Genomic DNA, 20901 nt, shown 5'->3' with positions numbered 1-20901 from the left:
TTCGTTTATTCATTCAGCAGATGAGTGCCTATCATAGGCCCTGGGATCACAACGGTAAGTGAGATGAGGTCGAGAGGCAGGCCTAGCATGGTGGGTACAAGCACAGGCTGTAGAGTGAGAATATCAGACACAGCCATCCAAGGCACTGGAACTGATCACAAGCATTTTCAGTGGTTTCCTTTAAGAATATGTCCATGGCCTTGGCCGTGTGTGCAAGCCCGTATGAGTCACTACACCTGTCTGGTCCTCACCTTATCTGAACATGACATGGCTGAACTGGATGATGTTTAAGACTCTGTGCAGGTCTGTCCTCCTATGGTAGTCTTGCAAAAACAAAACAAAACAAAGCACCCAAATCTTGATCTGATCAAACCCCTAGATTCAACTACAGGAAATACAGAAAACAGAGCAATGCGTGAAGCCACGTCATGGGTTTGCAATCACAAAAACCCAGACTGAGGACAATCTGCAGGATACACGACACACCTTCTCCGGTGATAAATCGCAAGCAAAAAGAGAAAGCTGGAGGAGGAACCTGGGGATTCAAAGAGATTCAAGAGACATCAACCAGTCACATCTGAGCGCATCTGATCCCAATCTTGATTGGATCAAACTGTTCGAAGTGTTTTTTGACCGGACACCATTGGAGATTTGAACACTGGCTGAATACGGGACGATGTTAAAGAACTGTTGTTTCAAGAAAGATACTAGTGATTGACAAAGCGCAGAGACGCAGCCAGCAGCAGGGGCCTATTATGAAATAGGGCCGGGGAGTAGGGGAGAAGAGACTGCCGGGAGTCTTACCCCCAGCTCGGCCATTAGCTCACTCGAGTTCCTTCCTCTCCCCAGGCCTCGGTTTCCCCATCTAGGGAATGAAGCAGGTGGACCCAGTGTTTAACCTTGGCTTCCTTTTGCTTTGTCTTCACATGGGCAGCCCTGGAGCCTTTACTCGGTGCCGGTGCCGTATCAACCCCACCCTGTGGCCACAGCAGCATAAAAGCAGCAGGAAGGCCGGAAGGCCAGAACCGCTGGCTCCTGCAGAACCTAGAAGAGGCCACCGCCCTGGGGCAACTCGCTTGAAGGATCAAGCTTCAGGATCCCAGGCAGGCTGGTCCAGTCCTGAGGGAAAGGATGAACTTCACTTCCTCACGAACCATGGGCAAGAGTTATCTGCTCACTGGGATGCTTTGGCCTTGTTCTGATAACTGGGCGTTCTGGTGAGTTCTCTTGGCCTGCATCCTGCTCTGGTCAAGCTGCTCAGGACTCCAGCTGAGGTGGGGTACCGCTGCCTCTAACACACTCCTATGGACACACATGAACAATGCCACCGCATTGCTACAGGTCACGTGCCCCTCGATTCCTCGTGCTGGCCTCTGTTAAAGGCCATACTTTCATCACTATGAACGTATCAGTCTTAACACGGAACCTCACGCAGTGCAAATGCTTAGCAAATAAATAGGGAAGATTTCCTTCCTGGACCATCAGAGACGCTTAAAATTCTCTGGAAGCATCAGGAACTTTATCTCCAGGAGGATAAGCTGAAATACTCATCGCCTGCTACCAACACCAACTAGTTTCACACATGAATTAAATAATACCCCAGCCCCAAAGAGAAAGAAAGACAATTCTGTTATAATGAGCAGTAAGAGCAGGCATCTGGGTGGCTCAGTTGGTTGAGCCTCCAACTTCGGCTCGGGTCACCATCTTGTGGTTCATAGGTTCAAGCCCCGCATCGAGCTCTGTGTTGACAGCTCAGAGCCTAGAGTCTGCTTCAGATTCTGTGTCTCCCTCTCTCTGCTCCTCCCCTACTCTCTCTCTCTCTCTCTGTCAAAAATAAATAAACATTAATTTGTTTAATGTTAATAAATAATGTTTATTTATTTTTGAGAGAGAGAGAGAGAGAGAGAGAGCAGGGGAGGGGCAGAAAGAGAGACAGGGAGAGAGGGAGAATCCTAAGCAGGATCCGCGTCAGAGCCTGACACAGGACTCAATCCCATGAACTGTGAGATCATGACCTGATCTGAAACCAAGAGTCAGATGCTTACGTGAGTGAGCCACCCGGGTGCCCCTGACCATTTCTTTCTTTCTTTTTTTTGAATGTATTTATTGTTTAATTTACATCCAAGTTAGTTAGCATGGTGCAACAATGATTTCAGGAGTAGATTCCTTAATTCCTTTTATCCATTTAGCCCATCCCCCTCCCACAACCACTCCTGTAACCCTCAGTTTGTTTTCCATATTTATGAGTCTCTTCTGTTTTGTCCCCCTCCCTGTTTTTAGATTATTTTTGTTTCCCTTCCCTTATGTTCATCTGTTTTGTCTCTTAAAGTCTTCCTATGAGTGAAGTCGTATGATTTTTGTCTTTCTCTGACTAATTTCACTTAGCATAATACCCTCCAGTTCCATCCACATAGTTGCAAATGGCAAGATTTCATTCTTTTTGACTGCCGAGTAATACTCCATTGTATTACCCGAGTAATACTCCATTGTATACCCCGTCTTCGTTATCCATGCATCCATCGATGGACATTTGGGCTCTTTCCATACTTTGGCTATCGTTGATAGTGCTGCTGTAAAGATTGGGGTGCGTGTGTCCCTGTGAAACAGCACACCTGTATCCCTTGGATAAATACCTAGTAATGCAATGGCTGGGTCTAGGGTAGTTCTATTTTTAATTTTTTGAGGACCCTCCATACTGTTTCCCAGAGTGGCTGCCCCAGCTTGCACTCCCACCAACAATGTGAAAGAGATCCTCTTTCTCCGCATCCTCGCCAACATCTATTGTTGCCTGAGTTGTAACATTAAAAAAAAAAAAATCAAAAACTGGTAAAAAATGAGCAGTAACAGCTACACCCGCCATGTTAGTATCAAACCCGGTTTCAAATCCTTGCTCTGCCTCCCACTAGCTCTGTGACTTCGGGCGAGTCACTTAACCTCTCTGCAGCGGATTTCACAAGAGTGCTGTGAAGGTGAAATTGTTCACTGCTTACGGTGTTTGGCATCATGCCCCACACGCTGGGAAGGCTCAGCCTGTGTTAGCAACAGTTCTTACTGGGAATCCTCCGTGGTGGCCTCCCATGGGTGCTCCCCATCTCCTCCCCACCCCGAATTCCACCTTGTCTCCTTTCTCTCGCCCTTGTAAAAAATCTTTTCGGTGCTTCATTCTTTAGCTTAGTTGGCTGATGGAATCTTGTCGTGTTTTATAGTTGGTGCGGTTTCAGGCAAGGCGGAAAGCCAATAGAGAGGCTACTCCAGGCCTAGGTCTTCCAGAGGCACCTTGAGAATCGCAACTTGCTGGGGCCATCTCCAACTACTCCGTATCAGCCCTGCAGATAACTCACGTGGAGCTATGGCTACCCGCCCACCTCCCCAGGAGGGGAGCACACTGGAGGGACTTCTTAGTTGTGGGTGCCGGGCGACTCACGCTTCCTGTATGTGGGCCGCTGCTTCCCCCTAGTGGCCACTGGATAGATTGCACAGCGAGTTGGCCTGAGGACAACCATGTGGGAGAAGTACCTCCCCCCCCCCCCCCCCCCGCCTCCCCCGGGGAAGGGGGGGGGTTCTCAACCATGACAGACCTGTAACTCCCTTCTCATAAAATGTATTGTGTGTAACTATAGTATACCTTATTCAGATATTGGCCTACACTGAACGACGTATTTCTAAAAATACGATTTGATAATCTTTGACGTACGTATACACCCATGAAACCGCCATCACAATCAAGATAGTTAATATCTCTTCGCTCCCCAAAGTTTTCTTGTGCCCTTCAGTAACCCCTCCCTCTGCCCCTTTCTGCTCCCCCATCCCCAAGCAACTACTGGTCTACTTTCTGTCATAGATTGGTTGACATTTTCTAGAGTTTCTTATCAATGGAACCGTGCAGTATCTACTTTTCTTTCTCCTCCTCTTCTTCCTCGTCCTCCTCCTTCTCCTCCTTCTCTCCTCTCCCTCCCTCTCCTTCTCTTTCTTCTTCTTTTTTTGGTCTGACTTCTTTCCCTCAGCATAATCACTTTGAAATTTATCCATCGCATGGACCAGTAGTATATTCCTTTTTATTACTAGGTAGTATTTCCATTGTATGAATGTACTGCCATTTGTCCATTCAGAATGTTGGTACTTTTAAAAATCAGTCTACTGCCCTAAATATAATAGGAACTGAAAGAAAGAAATAAAACAATAGGTAAATCCCATGTAAATGCTCAGACATGATCGCCCCGGAACATACAATGATGTAGTCAGATACTTCACCTATACATACAGTTACATGGACCCGCTTCTTTGCCGGAGGCTTTGGTTTGGCTCCAAAGGCCAGCGGTTGACCCCTCCACACAGGAGGGGACGATGCTGTGTGGCCTGACGCGTGGGGCCCGAGACTGAGCAGGAGAGGTGGACACAGGCAGATGTCAGCTCCGTGGAAAGATTTCTCACAGGGCTGACCATCAGGGAGGCATGGCCAGTCTCATACGCTAAGGTCCATATTTGATTTCTCAAAGGTGTGTTTGTATTGTACTTACCTTGCATTTCCGAGCGCAATACGGGGGCTTTCTGTTGGCACTTTTCTGAACCGAGACTTAAGACTTATTTCCTGCCCTCCGCTCTAAAGGCCAGTAGCAGGCATTGGCACATCTCTATCCTGCTGGGAGCCTGTCTCAGGACGGAATAGACTTTTATGGAAGAAAGTGTTTAGTGGTGCTTTTGAGGCAACAAGACTTTAGAAACTTCTACTACAGAGGCGCCTGGGTGGCTCAGTCAATTAAGCATCGGGCTCACATCATGATCTCATGGTTTCGTGAGTTCAAGCCCCAAGTTGGGCTCTGTGCTGGCAGCATGGAGCCTGCTTGGGATATTCTCTCTCTCTCTCTCTCTCTCTCTCTCTCTCTTCCTCCTCCTCCTCCTCCTCCTCTGCTCACTCTGTCTCTCTCAAAATAAATAAACTTAAAAAAAAAGAAACTTCTAAAAATAAAGCCTTCAGTTATACTTACCTTCTTGGATAATATATCCACCATGTTATTATTAAAGGAGTCTGTTGTTTGGTGGTAACCCTTGACTTCAGACTGGCTTGTTCTTGCAAGGAACCCATTCCAGAAACTGAAGAATTTCCTTTAACCAGCTCTAATGCTACAGAGAAGTATCAAAGTCCATAGCAAGTATGGTGGGACATATAATATGCGAGGTCTCTAGTCTTTGTTTCTTTTTCTTTTCTCCTTCTCCTTCTCCTTCTCCTCCTCCTCCTCCTCCTCCTTCTTCTTCTTCTTTTGAAAGAGAGAGAGCGAGAGCGCATGTATGCACCCATGCATGTGAGTAGGGGAGGAGCAGAGAGAGAGAGAAGGAGAGAGAATCTTAAGCAATCTCCACATCCAGCGTGGAGCCCAATGCGGGGCTCGATTTCGCGGTTCGTGAGATCATGACCTGAGCCGAAATCAAGGGTCGGACGCTTAACTGACTGAGCCACCCAGACCCCCTCTAGTCTTTGTTTCTTGATTCTGTTTTTAATACGTCACCCACATGTTCCCCCCCCCCCACCGCCCCCGAAGTCCCTTAAATATCTTAATGCTTCCATTCTTATTCTTTGCTTCTTGTTGTTTGCCTTGGAAATGTTTTCCTTCTATTTTTTTCTAACTTCTCGTTGCATGATCAGTCCGTTTGTTTTGCTTTGTTTGAAGGAAAGCAGTTAAGACTACACATTTGCTTCTAAATACATTTTGATTAAGTTTCAGAAATGGCCTATGTTCCTTCATTCTCATCGTTTTAGAAACCTGTTATTCCAGATTTTAATTTGCCTTTGACCTAATAATTATGCAGGGGGGAAAAGTATGTGCGTGTTTCTTTGAAAGTCATAAGAAATTGGGTGGTTTCTTTTGCACTGTAGCCTGAGTGTGGAGCCTATAGAATTCCTCCTTTGTGGAGAGCTTGACGTATTATTTGTAGCCTAGTTTAGAGTCAAATTGTGTAAATATTCGTGAAGTATTTGAGAAGGTGTGTATTCTGTGGGATAAAGTACAAGCCCGATAATAAAGCCAAAAATTCAGTCTTCTAAATATATGGTTTGAATATATTCCAAAGACAGTGGTGGACCATCTCTGGTGTCTCCGTGCCTGTTTGAGTCTATAAGCTCTGTGGTCTGTACTCATTCTCTTTGGTCTCATTGTTTTCACATGCCTTTCCGCTCTGCACTTGGAGAGCTTTTCAAGTGTGTGGCTCCAGCCTCGAGGAACTTTTCTGTGCTGTGGACTCTGCTCTTTGCGCCTTCAATGCAGATCTCATTCCCGGCACTGGATTTGGGTTCCTTGCATTCTGCGTTTCGGCAAGCTGTATCCATCTTTCTCATATTTTATGGAGAACTCAAAGCAGACATTTCCTTACAGTGTCCTGTTTTCTAGAGCAGTTTATTTCCAGAAGCATCCTCTTCCAGCATTGCCCTGAGAACTGGCAAGAGAAGTCCCCAAGTGGGCCCTGTGCTTCAGAGTTCCCCACAACAGGGGCGCCCGGGAGGCTCAGTTGGTGAAGCCTCCGACTTGGGCTCAGGTCGTGATCTCGCGGGTCGTGGGTTCAAGCCCCGCGTCGGGCTCTGTGCTGACATCTCGGAGCCTGGAGCCTGCTTCGGATTCTGTGTCTCCCTCTCTCTCTCTGCCCCTCCCCCGCTCGTGCTCTGTCTCTCTCTCAAAAATGAATAAACCTTAAAAAAAATTAGAAAATAGAGTACCCCCCGACAAAATAATCAAATTTATTAAGGACCGCACAATGCCTCTGGCGCTCAGCCCTCGCACAGCAGGACCTAACCCTAAACATCCGTGCTCTTCAACAATGTTCAGGCCCCAGGGAGATGCTTCACATCTGACCCTATATTGATGGGGAGAAAAATGCATCAGCTTCGAAAAGTTTAACGAAAGCTTGATGGGCCCCTGCTAGGTACTATCTCGGAGGGCAGAGAGATTTTCAGCAGAGAAGGACTTAGGTAAGAAAAAAGACAAATTAACTTGCCAGATCTTTCCTCTCCGCCGGAATGCAACAGATTAAACACAATGAAAGGGCATTTTCTAGTCGTGCTGACTATAGTTTCTTGTTTGCATCTTCTTATTCGTGGTTCTGGGGGTACTACACATGAATTAGGACGGCATTTGCATCCGTTGTAAATGGAAACTGAGGACATTTTTGCGACATTACATAAGCCATGTTACACATATTCAAATTTGCATGTATATCTAGGCTTTAGACATAACGATACTGATTCTTTACACAGGCAGCGAGATGGACACTGAATGCTAGAATTATGAATTTTAACATTTTTATTTAAAAACTCGGGGCGCCTGGGTGGCTCAGTCGGTTAAGCGTCCGACTTCGGCTCAGGTCATGATCTTGCAGTTTGTGGGTTCAGGCCCCGCATCGGGCTCTGTGCTGACAGCTGAGAGCCTGGAGCCTGTTTCAGATTCTGTGTCTCCCTCTCTCTCTGGCCCTTCCCCTCTCGAGCTCTGTCTCTCTCAGTCTCTCTCAAAAATAAATAAACATTAGAAAAATTTAAAAAATAAATAAAAAAATAAAAACGTACTTATTTTCGGGGGGGGGGTGCCTGACTGGCTCAATTGGTAAACATTAAACATTTGAAAAATAAACATTTTTTAAAAATTAGAAGAAAAAGAACATGTGACTCTTGATCGCAGGGTCACGAGTTCGAGCCCCATGTTGTGGTTAAATTTACTAAAAATAAATATATAAATAAATAAGTAATAAAAAGTTATTTATAAATCAAATTTTAAATTAAATGTATAATTTAAATACAATTTAAGTTAAACTTTAAAATTAAGTTATTTAATAAAATTTAATTAAGGTTTTAGAGAGTATAATGATACACAGTATTTGGACTTATGTATATTTGATATAAAAATTTGATATTCAGTAATTCTAATCTTTATTTTGCCTTCTGCATTATTAGATACTTTTCAATGTTTAAAAAAAACCCTAACTTTTTGGAAAAACACTGGAAAATTTTTTCATAAAAAATTGTCACAAAAAATTAATAAAAAATGAATATATTTACATTTTTGTTCTTTGAATATAATTGTTTTTAATCCTTAAGTAAATTTTAAAATCTTTTTTTTTTAAGAGGAAGTGTGTGAGCGGAGGGGGGCAGAGAGAGAGAGAGAGAGAGAGAGAGAGAGAGAGAATCTTAAGCAGCCTCCAGGCTCAGTGCTGAGCCCCAAGCAGGACTCCATCCCAGGACCCTGGGATCATGACCTGAGCCGAAATCAAGAATTGGGTGCTCAACCGACTGAACCACCCAGGCACCCCTAAGATCTTGATTATCCTAACATAATTAGGGGCGCCTGGGTGGCTCAGTTGTTGAAGCATCCGACTCTTGGTTTCCCCTCGTGTCATGACCTCACAGTTCTTGAGTTCAAGCCCCGCATCAGGCTCTGTGCTGACAGTGAAGAACCTGCTTGGGATTCTCTCTCTCTCCTTCTCTCTCTGCCCCTCTCCCACTCGCTCTCTCTGTCTCTGTCTCTCTCTCTCTCTCAAAATAAATAAATAAACTTAAAAAAAATAACATGATTAGCGATTTTGCTGAAAGGAAGAGAAGAAAAATCCCATGGGATATTCATCATCATTTATGAATGAGGTATACGTTTCTTACTCATCCCAACATCGTCAGCCCAAGCTGCAATGTCCTTGGGAAGAAAAGTCTGGAGGCAGAAGGTACAGGGCAGCACTGCCCACTTAAAGGCTCTTCCTGCTACCTTCTTTCTGCCAGCCCCTACCATCCTGTTGCAGAGGGTAGTGTAGCCACCGGTAATAAAACTTTCCTTTGCCTCCTTTCTGTACAGCAGGTGGAAGTATGCTTCGGACTTCTTTGGTGACTAGTGACACTAGGATGTGTGAGCTTCACAGGGAGGTGACAGATTGTTGGGTCACCGCTTCACAGGTGGTTAACCCCACGCTCCCTCCTATGCAGGCCTCTCTTGGTTGCAGTTGACAGAAACTCACCTCGAACTTATTGGCGCAGGAAGGGACATTTATTGAATTGCAGGATAGCAGTAAGGGCAAGACTGTGTTTGGGTCCCGAAAAGGGTAGACTCTAGGATTGGAATGCTGTCTGGACTCTGCTCCCTCTTCAAGGAAGCTTATGCTGTTAGATGGGCTGTGTCCACATGATTCCAAACTGTCGGCCTCTGGCCTCACTCCTGAAGGCTTCCCCTGTAAAGCTGAGCTGTTCCACTTAATTTCTATTCAAAATATAGTGGTGGGGGCCATAGGCACACCCTGTCACCCGGAGCACAGTGTCCTGTGACTGGCACTCTCCACTACAACCCCATGGGGGAAGGAGTTCCCCCAAAGGTGGTACCACCCACCAAAGGGAAGGGAGGTGAGGAGGCAGAACAACCAGGACCCTCTGTGCTGCCCCACCCAGGGGCCTTCATGACAGCGATCACCAGTCAGTGCTTCCAGACCCATCTGTACTTTCTGCGGGAAGCTTGCATGGGCCTCCGTTTGCATGGTTTGGACCCAAGTATGTCCAGGAGAATGATGACGTCACAGAACTGCGGTTCCAGAAGGCAGGGTGGCCCAGCGCTCCCACCTTCTTTAGAACATGGGGAGCTGCGACCTAGGCAGGGCTAGAGTATAGTTCATGAGGAAGAGACTCTTCGTTCTGCTGATTCTTGAGGAAAGCCCTGGCTGTCTGGGACCTGGGGTCAGAGAGGGGTAGGAGAGAGGTAAGCTTCGGAAGGGGAGGTGAGAATGCATCTACCAGAGACACCGTATTCCCCATGGAGACCCCAAGGGGGTACTTCATGGGCAGAGAGAGAGAGCTCACCTGCTTCCCAAGGCTCAGTGACCCCTGGCAAGTCTCGGAAGGAACCTCCTGAGTCAGGGTGGAGCAGGGTTGCATGGGACACACTCATACTAAAAAATTATTTGTTGTTTGTCTGAAATTCTAATGTAGTTGGGCATCCTGTAAAATTTTCTTTACTACATCTGGCAACACCAGGGGGAGGGAGAGAAGCAAAAGAATGTTCACAAGCTCAGGCTGGTACGGAGTGAGGTTAGAAGACATCTGTGAGGAAACAAGGCCATTAGGGCAGCCATCTTGCCCAAGCAGAAGCTTCCTGACTCTGCAGCCTGTGGGTGGAGGAAACTAGGCCTTTGCTCTCAGGAACATACACCTACTCTCAGGGCAACGATACACACGCACAGTGACAGAAATAGCCCCATTCTGTGTTTTCATGGCATTGATAGTTTTTTTTCCAATGTTTATTTATTTTTGAGAGAGAGAGAGAGAGAGAGAGAGACAGAGTGTGAGCGGCAGAGGGGTAGAGAGAGAGGGAGACACAGAACCCAAAGCAGGCTCCAGGCTCCGAGCTGTCAGCACAGAGCCCGATGCTGGGCCTGAACCCATGAACCTGATCGTGACCTGAGCCGAAGTTGGATGCTTAACCGACTGAGCCAGCCCAGGTGCCCCATCCAGTTCTTCACCAAGCTTCCCACCACCTTAGATTTAATATCCATTGATGATTCTTGCCCAAACTAATCTATGATGGCTGCAGAGTGATGATTTTCCAACCTCATGACCACCTCCACGTTTCTCACTCACCATCTTATTGTCAGGAAGAGCTCCAACCCCATCGCCGTTATGTATCTGTTTGTCTATTTATTACTATTAAGGACTCAGGGATTCCTATGTCTTTCACTAGATTATAATGTGTCACTATCATAATTTTTTTCAAAGACGCTCTAGGCCCAAGGTGGGGTGCTAACTCATGACCCTGAAATCAAGAGTCGCTTGCTCCACCCACTGAGCCGGCCAAGCTCCCCTGTCACTATCTTTATTTGTGTTGATGGCCAAAATGTCCCAGACTACCTTAGAAACCATTCTGTATTAATTCTGTAGCTATGACACCAAAAGCGTAAGCAACAAAAGAAAAGGTAGAGAAAACGGTCTTCATCATCATTGAATTCTTTTGTTTCTAAGAATACCATCAAGAAAGTGAAAGGCAACCCACAGAATGCAAGAAAATATTTGCAAGCCATGTATCTGATAAAGACTTTTTTATTTTTTATTTTTTTTAATTTATTGTCTTTAATTTTATTTTTTATTTGTTAAGAGTTACATCCAAATTAGTTAGCATCTAGTGCAACAATGATTTCAGGAGTAGATTCCTTAGTGCCCCTTAGCCATTTAGCCCATCCCCCCTCCCACACCCCCTCCAGTAACCCTGTTTGCTCTCTATATTTATGAGTCTCTTCTGTTTTGTCCCCCTCCCTGTTTTTAGATTATTTTTGTTTCCCTTCCCTTATGTTCATCTGTTTTGTCTCTTAAACTCCTCATATGAGTGAAGTCATATGATGTTTGTCTTTCTCTGATTAATTTCACTTAGCATAATACCCTCCAGTTCCACCCATGTAGTTGCAAATGGCAAGATTTCATTCTTTTTGATTGCCGAGTAATACTTCATTGTATATATATACCACACCTTCTTTATCCATTCATCCATCGATGGGCATTTGGGCTCTTTCCATACTTTGGCTATTGTTGATAGTGCTGCTATAAACATGGGGGCGCATGTGTCCCTTCAAAACAGCACACCTGTACCCCTTGGATAAATGCCTAGTAGTACAATTGCTGGGTTGTAAGGTAGTTCTATTTTTAGTTTTTTGAGGAAACTCCATCCTGTTTTCCAGAGTGACTGCACCAGCTTGCATTCCCATCTGATAAAGAATTTTTACAACTCAATAAAGAAGGACAAATAACCCAACTAGAAAATGGGCAAAAGATCTGAATACTGAATTTCCCCAAAGATATGCAAATGGCCAAAGAGCACATGGAAAGATGCTCAGCGTCATTAGCCACCAGGAAAATGCAGATCCAAACTACCATGTGTACGACTTGGCACCCATTAGGAGAGCTTTGATCAGAAAGACAGTTAATAACAAGTGTTAGCGGGGGAGGGGGGCCGGTGGGCTCCGTTGGTATAGAGCATGGTGACTCTCAACATCAGGGTCATGGGCAGAACCTACTTTAAAAAAAAAGAGTAAATTGAATTAAAAAAACAAACAAGCGTTGGGGCACCTGGGTGACTCAGTCAGTTGAGCCTCTTGATACCAGCTCAGGTCATGATCTCACAGTTTGTGGGCTCAAGCCCCACATTGGGCTCTGCGTTGACAGGAGCCTGCTTGGGATTCTCCCTCTCTCCCTCTCTCTCTGCCCCTCCCTAGCTTTTGTGCACCCCCCCCCTCTCTCTCAAAATAACTAAATAAACTTTATAATTTTTTTTTTTAAAGTAACCAGTGTCAGTAAGGATGTGGAAAAGCCGATGGCAATGTAAAATGGTACAGCCACTTTGAAGTCAGGCAGTTGCTCCAAAGTTGAAACTTGAAGTTACTCTATGGCTCAGCAGTTCCATTCCTTGGCGTATATGCCCGAAGGAATGAAAACATTTGTCCACACGAACACTTGTGCGTGAATGTTCGCAGCACCGTCATTCATAATAGCCCCAAAGTAGCCCCAAAGTCTATAAAACGATCAATAGAGAGACAAAAGAAGGATTCATCACAAGGAATGAGATCCCAGTGGCTGCCACAACATGAGTAAATCTTGAAAACATTGTTAAGCGGAAGAAGCCGGGCTCAATGGCCACCTATGGTGTGACTGTTTGTGTGCAGTGTCCAGGTTAGGTAAATCTAGAGAAATGGAAAGTAGGCTTGTGGTGGGCAGGGGTTGGAGGAGGGGTGGATTAGTGACAGCTAATGGGTATGGGGTTTCCTGCTGGGTTGATGAAAATGTTTTTTGTTTTGTTTTGTTTTTTTTTTAATTTTTTTTTTCAACGTTTATTTATTTTTGGGACAGAGAGAGACAGAGCGTGAACGGGGGAGGGGCAGAGAGAGAGGGAGACACAGAATCGGAAACAGGCTCCAGGCTCTGAGCCATCAGCCCAGAGCCCGACGCGGGGCTCGAGCTCATGGACCGCGAGATCGTGACCTGGCTGAAGTCGGATGCTTAACCGACTGCGCCACCCAGGCACCCCGATGAAAATGTTTTAAAATTGACCGCGGTCATAGTCGCACAGCTCTGCAAACACACTATTGAGCTGTACACTTTAAATTAAGTGATTGTGTGGTATGTGAATTATGTACTGGGAATTTTATCTCAATAAAGCTGTTACCAAGAAAGTGTTCCAGATTTGGCCAGTGGGTGCCCCTCTGAGCTGGCTCTCATGTCCATTTGACGTGCCCCAATCCATATTTTGAGCAGTTTCTTACTTTCTAGCACAAGATAATTCATACTTATTTTATACCCTTTCCTACTCCAGCCTGGGAATCAACCTTTGTCCCAGAAGTCTTGCTTCCTATTTGGGGGGTAATGCAAAACCAAGATTTAGGCATTTATCATTTCCTTTAATCATCATGACAACCCTAGTAAGTCGGTATTGGCATATCTTCATTTTACAAATGAGGCCCAGGGAGGTAAAGTATATTGCCCAAGGTCACACAGCAGCCCAACCTTTGAAAGCAGGCGATGTGACTCCAGAGTCCCCGCCCCTTGCACCTCCCCCTACACACACACACACACACACACACACACACACACACACACACAGTGTGAAAGTGAAGTTTATTTCTTCAACAAGGTCACTTTTACTTGAGTGATACCAGTTTTGAGTGGAAACAAAGGTGTAGAGCTTATAAGACAGCCTCTCAGGAATTGCACAAGGCAGGGTATACCCTTGGGAAAAGTCACATATCATGCGTCTGGGAGCGTGGGGTTGAGGGCAGATCAACACCCAGTGGCCTGGCCCTTCCTACGAGAGCACATGTTCAAATCCACACACACAAGTACCAGTAAAGTCCAGTTCTCATCAATCTCCTTTGCCAGCCTCACTCCCCACCCCTGTACCCAAATGCTGCCCATAGCCAGGTGTCCTTTACAAGAGTGAGAATGGCTAAAAGAGGAGAAAACCTGTAGATGAAAGGAGATCAGCCTCAGTTTTTCACTGTTGACCCCGGGCAATGGCTACATGGAGATTCATGATATTATTCTCTCTTATTTTGTAAATGTTTGAAAGTTTCTGTAGTAAAAAAAAAAAAAGTATAAAATGGTGAGAGGAAAGAGAAATAGCCAGGCGGGGAGCCGTGAGTGAGCCAGGACATTTGGCTGCTCTCTCCAGATTCCTCAGGTGCTCAGAGGAGACCAGCAGCACGTCTGGGAGATCCTCGGGACCACAGGCCCTCAGCTGCACCTTCTCCCCTCCGAAGATGATGAGGACGCTACTCATGTCCTTGGTCAGCTGCCTCGTTGCCATAAATGAGGCGAAGCTCATCAATCGCTGTGACTTGGCCAGAGTGCTGCACAAGGAGGATCTGGATGGGTTTGAGGGCTACTCGCTGAGTGACTGTGAGTGCCGCTTTCTCACACTCCCGCCCACCCCCCCCATTCCTCTTCTGCTCCTGGTCACCCCCTATGTGGCCATCTTTCCATCATTCATCTTTCGAAGCCAAGTTCAAAAAGCAGCCCTCCCCGAGAAGCCCCTCCCAACATTCTATATTCCTTCCACAATTATTAACTGAGCACTTACTATGTACCAGGAACTATTTTGGGGGCTGGGGACAGAGACATCAACAAAGCCCCTTCCTTCACAGTGTTTGCCTTCTAGGGGGAGAGGCGAGTCCCAAACACACACACAAACATATGAAGCACTTCCTGGTGGTGATAAATGTTATGCAGCAGAATAAAGCCAGGGGAGTGAGAGGTAACCCTGTCCTTGAAGGGGAAGTCAAGGAATACCTCTCTGAGGAGGTGACATTGAGCAGCACTGAATGAGGCAAAGGACCGGGTCGCCCAAATGTCCGGGGAAGAGCATTCCAGGCAGAGGGAGCAGGCAGTGCAAAGGCTCCGTCCTCCTCCATGGTGGGGCTAGCTTCCTTCTGCCCAGATTTTGCACACACCTGTCTTGTGCTGTCCTTCTCGTTTTACCTTGTCTTACGGTCCTTTAAGGTGTGTGTCTTCATTCTTGTACTATAGGCCCTCTGAAGGCACCAGCTGCCTTTGACCCAGCTAAATGTCCCTCACTGGGTTTTGCATGGGTCACGGCACACAGTAGGCGGTCATCAAGTGCAGGAGACGCGGATGGACAGCGGGATGATGAGCGGTTGTACTGAGGGGCAGGTGGATGGACCGAAGGGCGAGGGGAGAAGCTAATGGGTGTTTCCAGCCAGCTTGCCCCATCTAGCCTCTTAGGCCTTGTTCCTTTCTTCTGCTTCCCCGTCTCCCTTTCTCCTCCGTATCCTTTGTCCCTCAGTTCAGAGCCCTCTAAAAACCTTCTTCTCCCTGTTCTAAGGGCTGTGCCTGGCTTTTGTGGAGAGCAACTTCAACCTATCAAAGGTAAATGAAAATGCAGACGGCAGCTTCGACTATGGCATCTTCCAGATCAACAGCCGCTACTGGTGCAATGATTACAAGAGTCACTCGGAAAACATTTGCCACGAGGACTGCAAAGGTCTGGCCGGGGTCTCAGGGTGGGAGAGGTGAGAGGATGAGTGGGGTCTACTCACAGGACTTCTCTTCCCACTCCAAGCCTGGGAATGCCCCCAGAGGGATGGCCCGAGGAGTCCGGGAATGCCTTTGCTGAGCAGAGGATTTGACTAGTGGCTACGATGCCCCTCCGGTTAGGAGATTCTCCAGGGTGCAGGCTCCAGAAAGGCTCTGCACACCCAGTAGCAGAGGACAGCAGCGGCCAACATTTATCGAGAGTGTGTTATATACTAAGCACTTCACATGCCAGCTTCTCATGCGGTGGAAACTGTTTTGATCCCCGCTTTACAGACGAGCAAACTGAGGCTCATAGAACCAGTGCTGAATGCCAGACTGGTGGCCCTGAAGGCTCAGCTCTAACCATCAAGTACTGACTTTGTGTGGTTAATGGCCTGGTTGATTGGAGGCCAAGGGCAAACTCCCCACCTCAGAGCCACTCCTGGAGGCTCCACAGGTCCATGACTTTGCCCCTTACTCCCTCTTTCGTACTCTGATCAACATCCCTGCACTCTTGACCTGAAGAGCCTCTCTCATTAGGCAAGGTTTACCTTGGCCTCTGTGCTGCCTGTTTTGACATTTCCTTTCCCTAGAAACCCTCAAACGTGGCGTGAACCAGCATGTACCCTAGCTAGGATGTGTGGTAGTAAACATACATTTACTCCTGCCCCTCCTGCCCCCACCCCTAGCCACCCTTGACCTCTAGCAGCCATTGTAGGGATATCTCAATGGGCCTCTGGGAGGGAGCCCTTGCCTAATCTGGAAGGACTCAGCCCCTGGGGGGCAGGGAGAGCCAGTGTCTGCCTCAGTCTCTGGGACTGTCCTCTGTGTTCTCACGGGTATTCTCTGCCTCCCCTTCAGAACTGCTGAGCCCCGATCTTCTCTCAACCATCAACTGTGTGAAAAAGATTGTGTCTGGAGCAGGGGGAATGAAGAACTGGTGAGGAGGTCACTGTGGGACTAAGTTAGCAGGCAGAGCCCCAAGAAGGATGTAGTGACAGGAGGGGACAGGAGGCAAGGACTCGACCCCTTCTAACCGTCTAGAAAAACGTGGGAGAGCGGCGGGGCTCGGAACTGGGACTTACAAGACTTGGGATCTGGGTCTTTCTCTGATGTTGTATTAAAACCGTTTTGGACACAGTAGCAAAGCAACTTGAGTGAGCTGAGGGAGATGGCTTCAGAGGGGACAAGGTGTCTCACCGAGCTTACCCAAGGGGTCTCTTCTTGGGAAGAGAATGGAGGCGGAGCTGGGAACTGTCAGTGTGGCTCTCCTGACAAGTTTTTGCCTCCTCGTGCATTTCCTTCACTACTTTCTTTGTAGAGCAGTATATTCTGCTCCACATTCCAGAGGACAGATCGTGGCTGCCCCCAAGCTAACGGGCTAATGTTCTGAGCAGTCACGGAGACTGGCTAGTCTCAGCCCCAGAGTCCAAGGGGCTGGGATAGAGAATCTGATTGGCTCAGCTTGGACCCATCATCCCCTCGTGGTTCAATGAGCTGTAGGTGTGGGAGCAGTTAAGCAGTACGCTCATGCTGGCCACGGGTGGGGGGTGGGGCTGGCCCTCTCCATAATTCACGGCAACATTTTCTATAAAAGGTGCGTAGCTCCTCAGCTGAGCAAATACCCCCAAAGCTGTCAGCTTCCCAATGGTAGACAGTGCAATGGTTGCTTCACTTTTCTGAGCTTCAGATTGGAGATAGATGATAGATAGATAGATAGATAGATAGATAGATAGATAGATAGATAAGTTGCCTCTACAGGTGCCTGTGAGGATGGAGGGGGTTAAGTGCCTTGCCTACTCTAGGAACACCATGCGGAAGAGACGCTGACGGCTATTAGGGATGACCCTCTCTGGAGGGAGAGTCGATAGTTGCCCCTGAGATTGACGGATTGGTTATGTATGTATGTATGTATGTATGTATGTATGTATGTATGTATCTTTCTGTGTGTTTAGTGACTCTCAGCCTTGTAAAATGGTGCGCTCCCCCTTCGGGGCCAGAGGAGGATTTGAAAACGTGGGAGCATACTGGACGGGGGGAGGGGCCAAACACCACAGATAAGAGAAATTTAAAGGAAGGCTCAGAGGGGCCACAGGGGGACAGACCAGAGAGCGAGCAATGAAGGGGGTTCTGTGCATTGCCGTGCTGTGCTGTGCGTTCACTAAGTGCTGGGTCATGGATGTGGAGAAGGAGCTACTAAGTAGGAAGCAAGAGCCCAGCCTTCTTCTCTCCACAGGGTGGCATGGAGGTTGCACTGTGCGGGCCGGCCACTCTCCTACTGGATGACGGGGTGTCACAAGGAATGAGACAGGCGTGGAGTCATTCCAGCGTTCCTCTTCTCGCCTGGGGATTCTTCATGCCTTCTTCCTCTTGCCTCCACTTCACGTTATTTTCTTTCCTTCCCTTTTTTAAAAAGGACTGACCGGAGCCCCAGGAATAAATGGTTTTCTAGGGCTTTCTCCTTGTACCCATCCAGGCCCAGGCCCCTGGTTCCTGACTGTCATTCGCAAACCAAGAGAGGACCACAGTGAAGAAGTTGTTATATTTGGGGAATTGTTAAAGCATTCCTTGTGCAAAGAATGTGTTGATTTATTCATTTTTAATTCCAGATATCTTCGAGTACCTAGTATGGCAGGAGGGTGGTAGGTACTAGAAGAAGGAAGGTAAATCATAACTATTGTTCTTGAGGTGTTCACCATCTGCCTGGAGAGGCAGAGACATACACGAATACTGGCTACAGCGAATGAGTGGATACATACAATGAATACATGGTGCTGATGTGGAGTTGAACCTGCAAAATGACAACGCAAAGACAGAAAAGGGGCAGTTGGAGGAATGTTCTACCCATGGCTACAATCGGAACTGCCTGAATAAACTGTCCCACCTGGGCCACTGCTGTCCCTACTTCTGAGCCTTAACTACTTCAGCTCTGAAGTGAGAGATTTGACATTTGAGTGGTTCCCAGACTTTTGGACTTCACAGACCAGTAAAACACGAAAAAAGTTAAGGCCATGTTAAAATTTCCAACTTTTTATTTTAATGCCCAAGAAAGACTATTAATCACAAGTATCCTCTATCAGCATCTCTTCATAAAACAGTTTTTAGCATGAAAAATGAAGGTCAGGGTGCCCGGGTGGCTCAGTTGGTTGACCGTCGGACTTCGGCTCAGGTCATGATCTTGCGGTTTGTGGGTTTGAGCGCCGGCGAGGGGCTCTGTGGCGACAGCTCAGAGCCTGGAGGCCGCTTCGGAGTCCGTGTCTCCCTCTCTCTCTCTGCCCCTCCCCCATTCGCACATGCATGCTCTCTCTCTCTCAAAAATAAATATTAAAATCATTTTTTAAATGAGGGTCAGATTTATAGGATAATTGAATAGATTTTGTTTTGTGAAAATATTTTTTTTAACCCTGCTTATATTACCTTTTCTTGCTTTGGCAAGGACTGGTGAAACCTTCACCACAGACCAGCAGCAGTCTGAAGGCCACTGTTTAGAAACCTCAGGAGACTTGTTTTGTAAGGCCCCTTCTGGCTCAGACATTCTAGGATTAAAATAAGGATCATTAGGACCTACTTTCCCTCTCAGTGTGTCAGTCCTCAAAATAGCTATTTGGATGCCGAGAACGGCCCTTCTGCACAAGCACCGTGAGCTCCAATATTGGTGCCCTACCTGGCCTCACTCTTTGATTTTTTCAAATTTATCTCTCCTTCTTACCCTGCTTGCCAAACTCCCACATCATCTCACCCCAACAAGCACACACGTACACCAATTCATCAAAATCACGTAGGGAAATCAGGGAATGCTTTTTAAGGATTTCATTAATGGCTTAATGACTTATAGTTTGATTTGTATATTTAACATTCATGAAAACATTCTTAAGCCAAAGGATTGCATCTTTAGTGGTCATTTCCCACACAACGTAGAGAAATCCAAATTTTTTAAGTTCAGTAGGTAACTTACTAACTGCTAGTAGTCTAAATCTTCTCCCGGACTGAAGACGAAGAAGGCTGCCATAAAATTGTCCACACCCAGGGATCCTGTAAGCTCACCCTTTAGACCCTACTGTAAAAATACACTTGGGTGCCTGGGTGGCTCAGTCGGTTAAGCGTCCGACTTCAGCCCAGGTCGTGATCTCACAGTTTGTGAGTTTGAGCCCTGCTTGGGGCTCTGTGCTGACACCCTGGAGCCTGCTTCGGAGTGTGTGTGTGTGTGTGTGTGTGTGTGTGTCTCTCTCTCTGATTCTCCGCTGCTTGCACTCTGTCTCTCAAAAATAAATAAATATTTAAAAAAAAATTTTTTTAAATACACTTGACTAGAAGCACTAAATTCTACGACATTGAGACAATGGAGCGGCGGGAGGGGAAGTAGAGGCAGAGACCCGCCCCAGAGCGGGAGGGACGAAGGAGAGGTCCGGGGGACAGCCCCCGCCCCACCCCGCGGCGAGCTGGCCCCGCCCCTCGTACCAGCCCCTTTTTAAAAAGCGCGGGCGCGCCTTGCGCAGGCGCGGTGCCACTTAAACCTTAGTCGTGCCTACGCCTTGGTGGTAGCATGGCGGAATTGGTCTCTTTTACGGTTCCCACCGGGAGTGACAAAACCTTGCTGGTGTGGGAGCTGAGTTCTGGACCCACGGCCGAGGCCTTGCATGTGAGCCGGGCGGGATGGAGGGAGGGAGGCGGGGAGGGAGACACCCCCACCTCCCCGTGACTGGGAGTCTCAGAGTCTGGCTTTGAGCGCCTCGCGCGCCTTGTAGTCTCCGCCGAGAGGAATCTTAGTTCTAGAAGGGACCTTTGCAGTCTCAGCCCCGGCAGATTTTTGAGAGGTAACTCTCAACAGCCAGCACATGTTGCCTTCTAATGCTTCTCGAATCCTAGGGTTTCAGAGGGAAATCTTTTCAACGAAATGAGAAGTGCTTTGGGTTGCGTGTGCAGGAGGGCTTAGGGAATAGAAGGCAGTTTTGTTTCCTGGGCGTGAAATTTCATGCACTTACTTGGCGTGGGACCACCCCACAGCATTCTCTGTTCGCAGTATTCTCCCAGTTTGGCCTTCTGTATTCGGTCCGAGTCTTCCCAAACGCTGCAGTGGCCCGTCCTGGTTTCTACGCCATCATCAAGTTTTACTCAGCAAGGGATGCTCACAGAGCCCAAAAGGCATGCGACCAGAAGCAGCTTTTTCAGAATTCTCCAGTGAAGGTGGGTGCAAGTAGGAAATTCCTAACTCCACTGGGACGAAGTGTTGAATTCAGCAATACTAGACCAGCGTTGGTATACCACTGTGGTTTACAGAATGCTTTTAGATGCATTGCTACACTGATCCTCCGGTTTCCCTGGGTTTTTGGTTGTTTTGTTATGTTTGTTTTGTTTTCAGATGAAGAAACTCGAACTCAGGG

At 47.1% G+C, this 20901-nt stretch overlaps 2 protein-coding genes across 33 annotated transcripts in view; both read left to right on the top strand.

Moving 5' to 3' along the window:
* LOC124522172 (pleckstrin homology domain-containing family M member 1-like) overlaps positions 1-16663 on the top strand; it is a 75323-nt gene extending 58660 nt beyond the window's left edge. Inside the window, 3 exon segments of the mRNA XM_047093451.1 lie at positions 14160-14386; positions 15330-15488; positions 16382-16663. Coding sequence (XP_046949407.1) covers positions 14160-14386; positions 15330-15488; positions 16382-16464 — 469 coding nt within the window. The 3' untranslated portion in view covers positions 16465-16663.
* Positions 16664-19752: 3089 nt separating this feature from the next.
* Positions 19753-20901, top strand: part of LOC124522169 (RAD52 motif-containing protein 1-like) — a 57853-nt gene continuing 56704 nt past the window's right edge. For all 32 annotated transcript variants that reach the window (XR_006964688.1, XR_006964687.1, XR_006964686.1 and 29 more), the window contains exons 1-2: positions 19753-20159; positions 20525-20704. Coding sequence is in view for 22 of the 32 variants with exons in the window: in XM_047093442.1 (XP_046949398.1) it covers positions 20064-20159; positions 20525-20704 (276 nt within the window). In the remaining 10 variants the exon portion in view is untranslated. The remainder of the gene's footprint in view (positions 20160-20524; positions 20705-20901) is intronic.

This window comes from Lynx rufus, unplaced genomic scaffold (assembly GCF_022079265.1).
Source record: "Lynx rufus isolate CCGP_SWC_20201006 ecotype Redwood Valley unplaced genomic scaffold, mLynRuf1.p SCAF_34, whole genome shotgun sequence".
NCBI classification, from domain to species: Eukaryota; Metazoa; Chordata; class Mammalia; order Carnivora; family Felidae; genus Lynx; species Lynx rufus.
The sequence above is the reverse complement of the archived record's forward strand: the minus strand, read 5'-3'. Positions and strand labels throughout refer to the sequence as shown.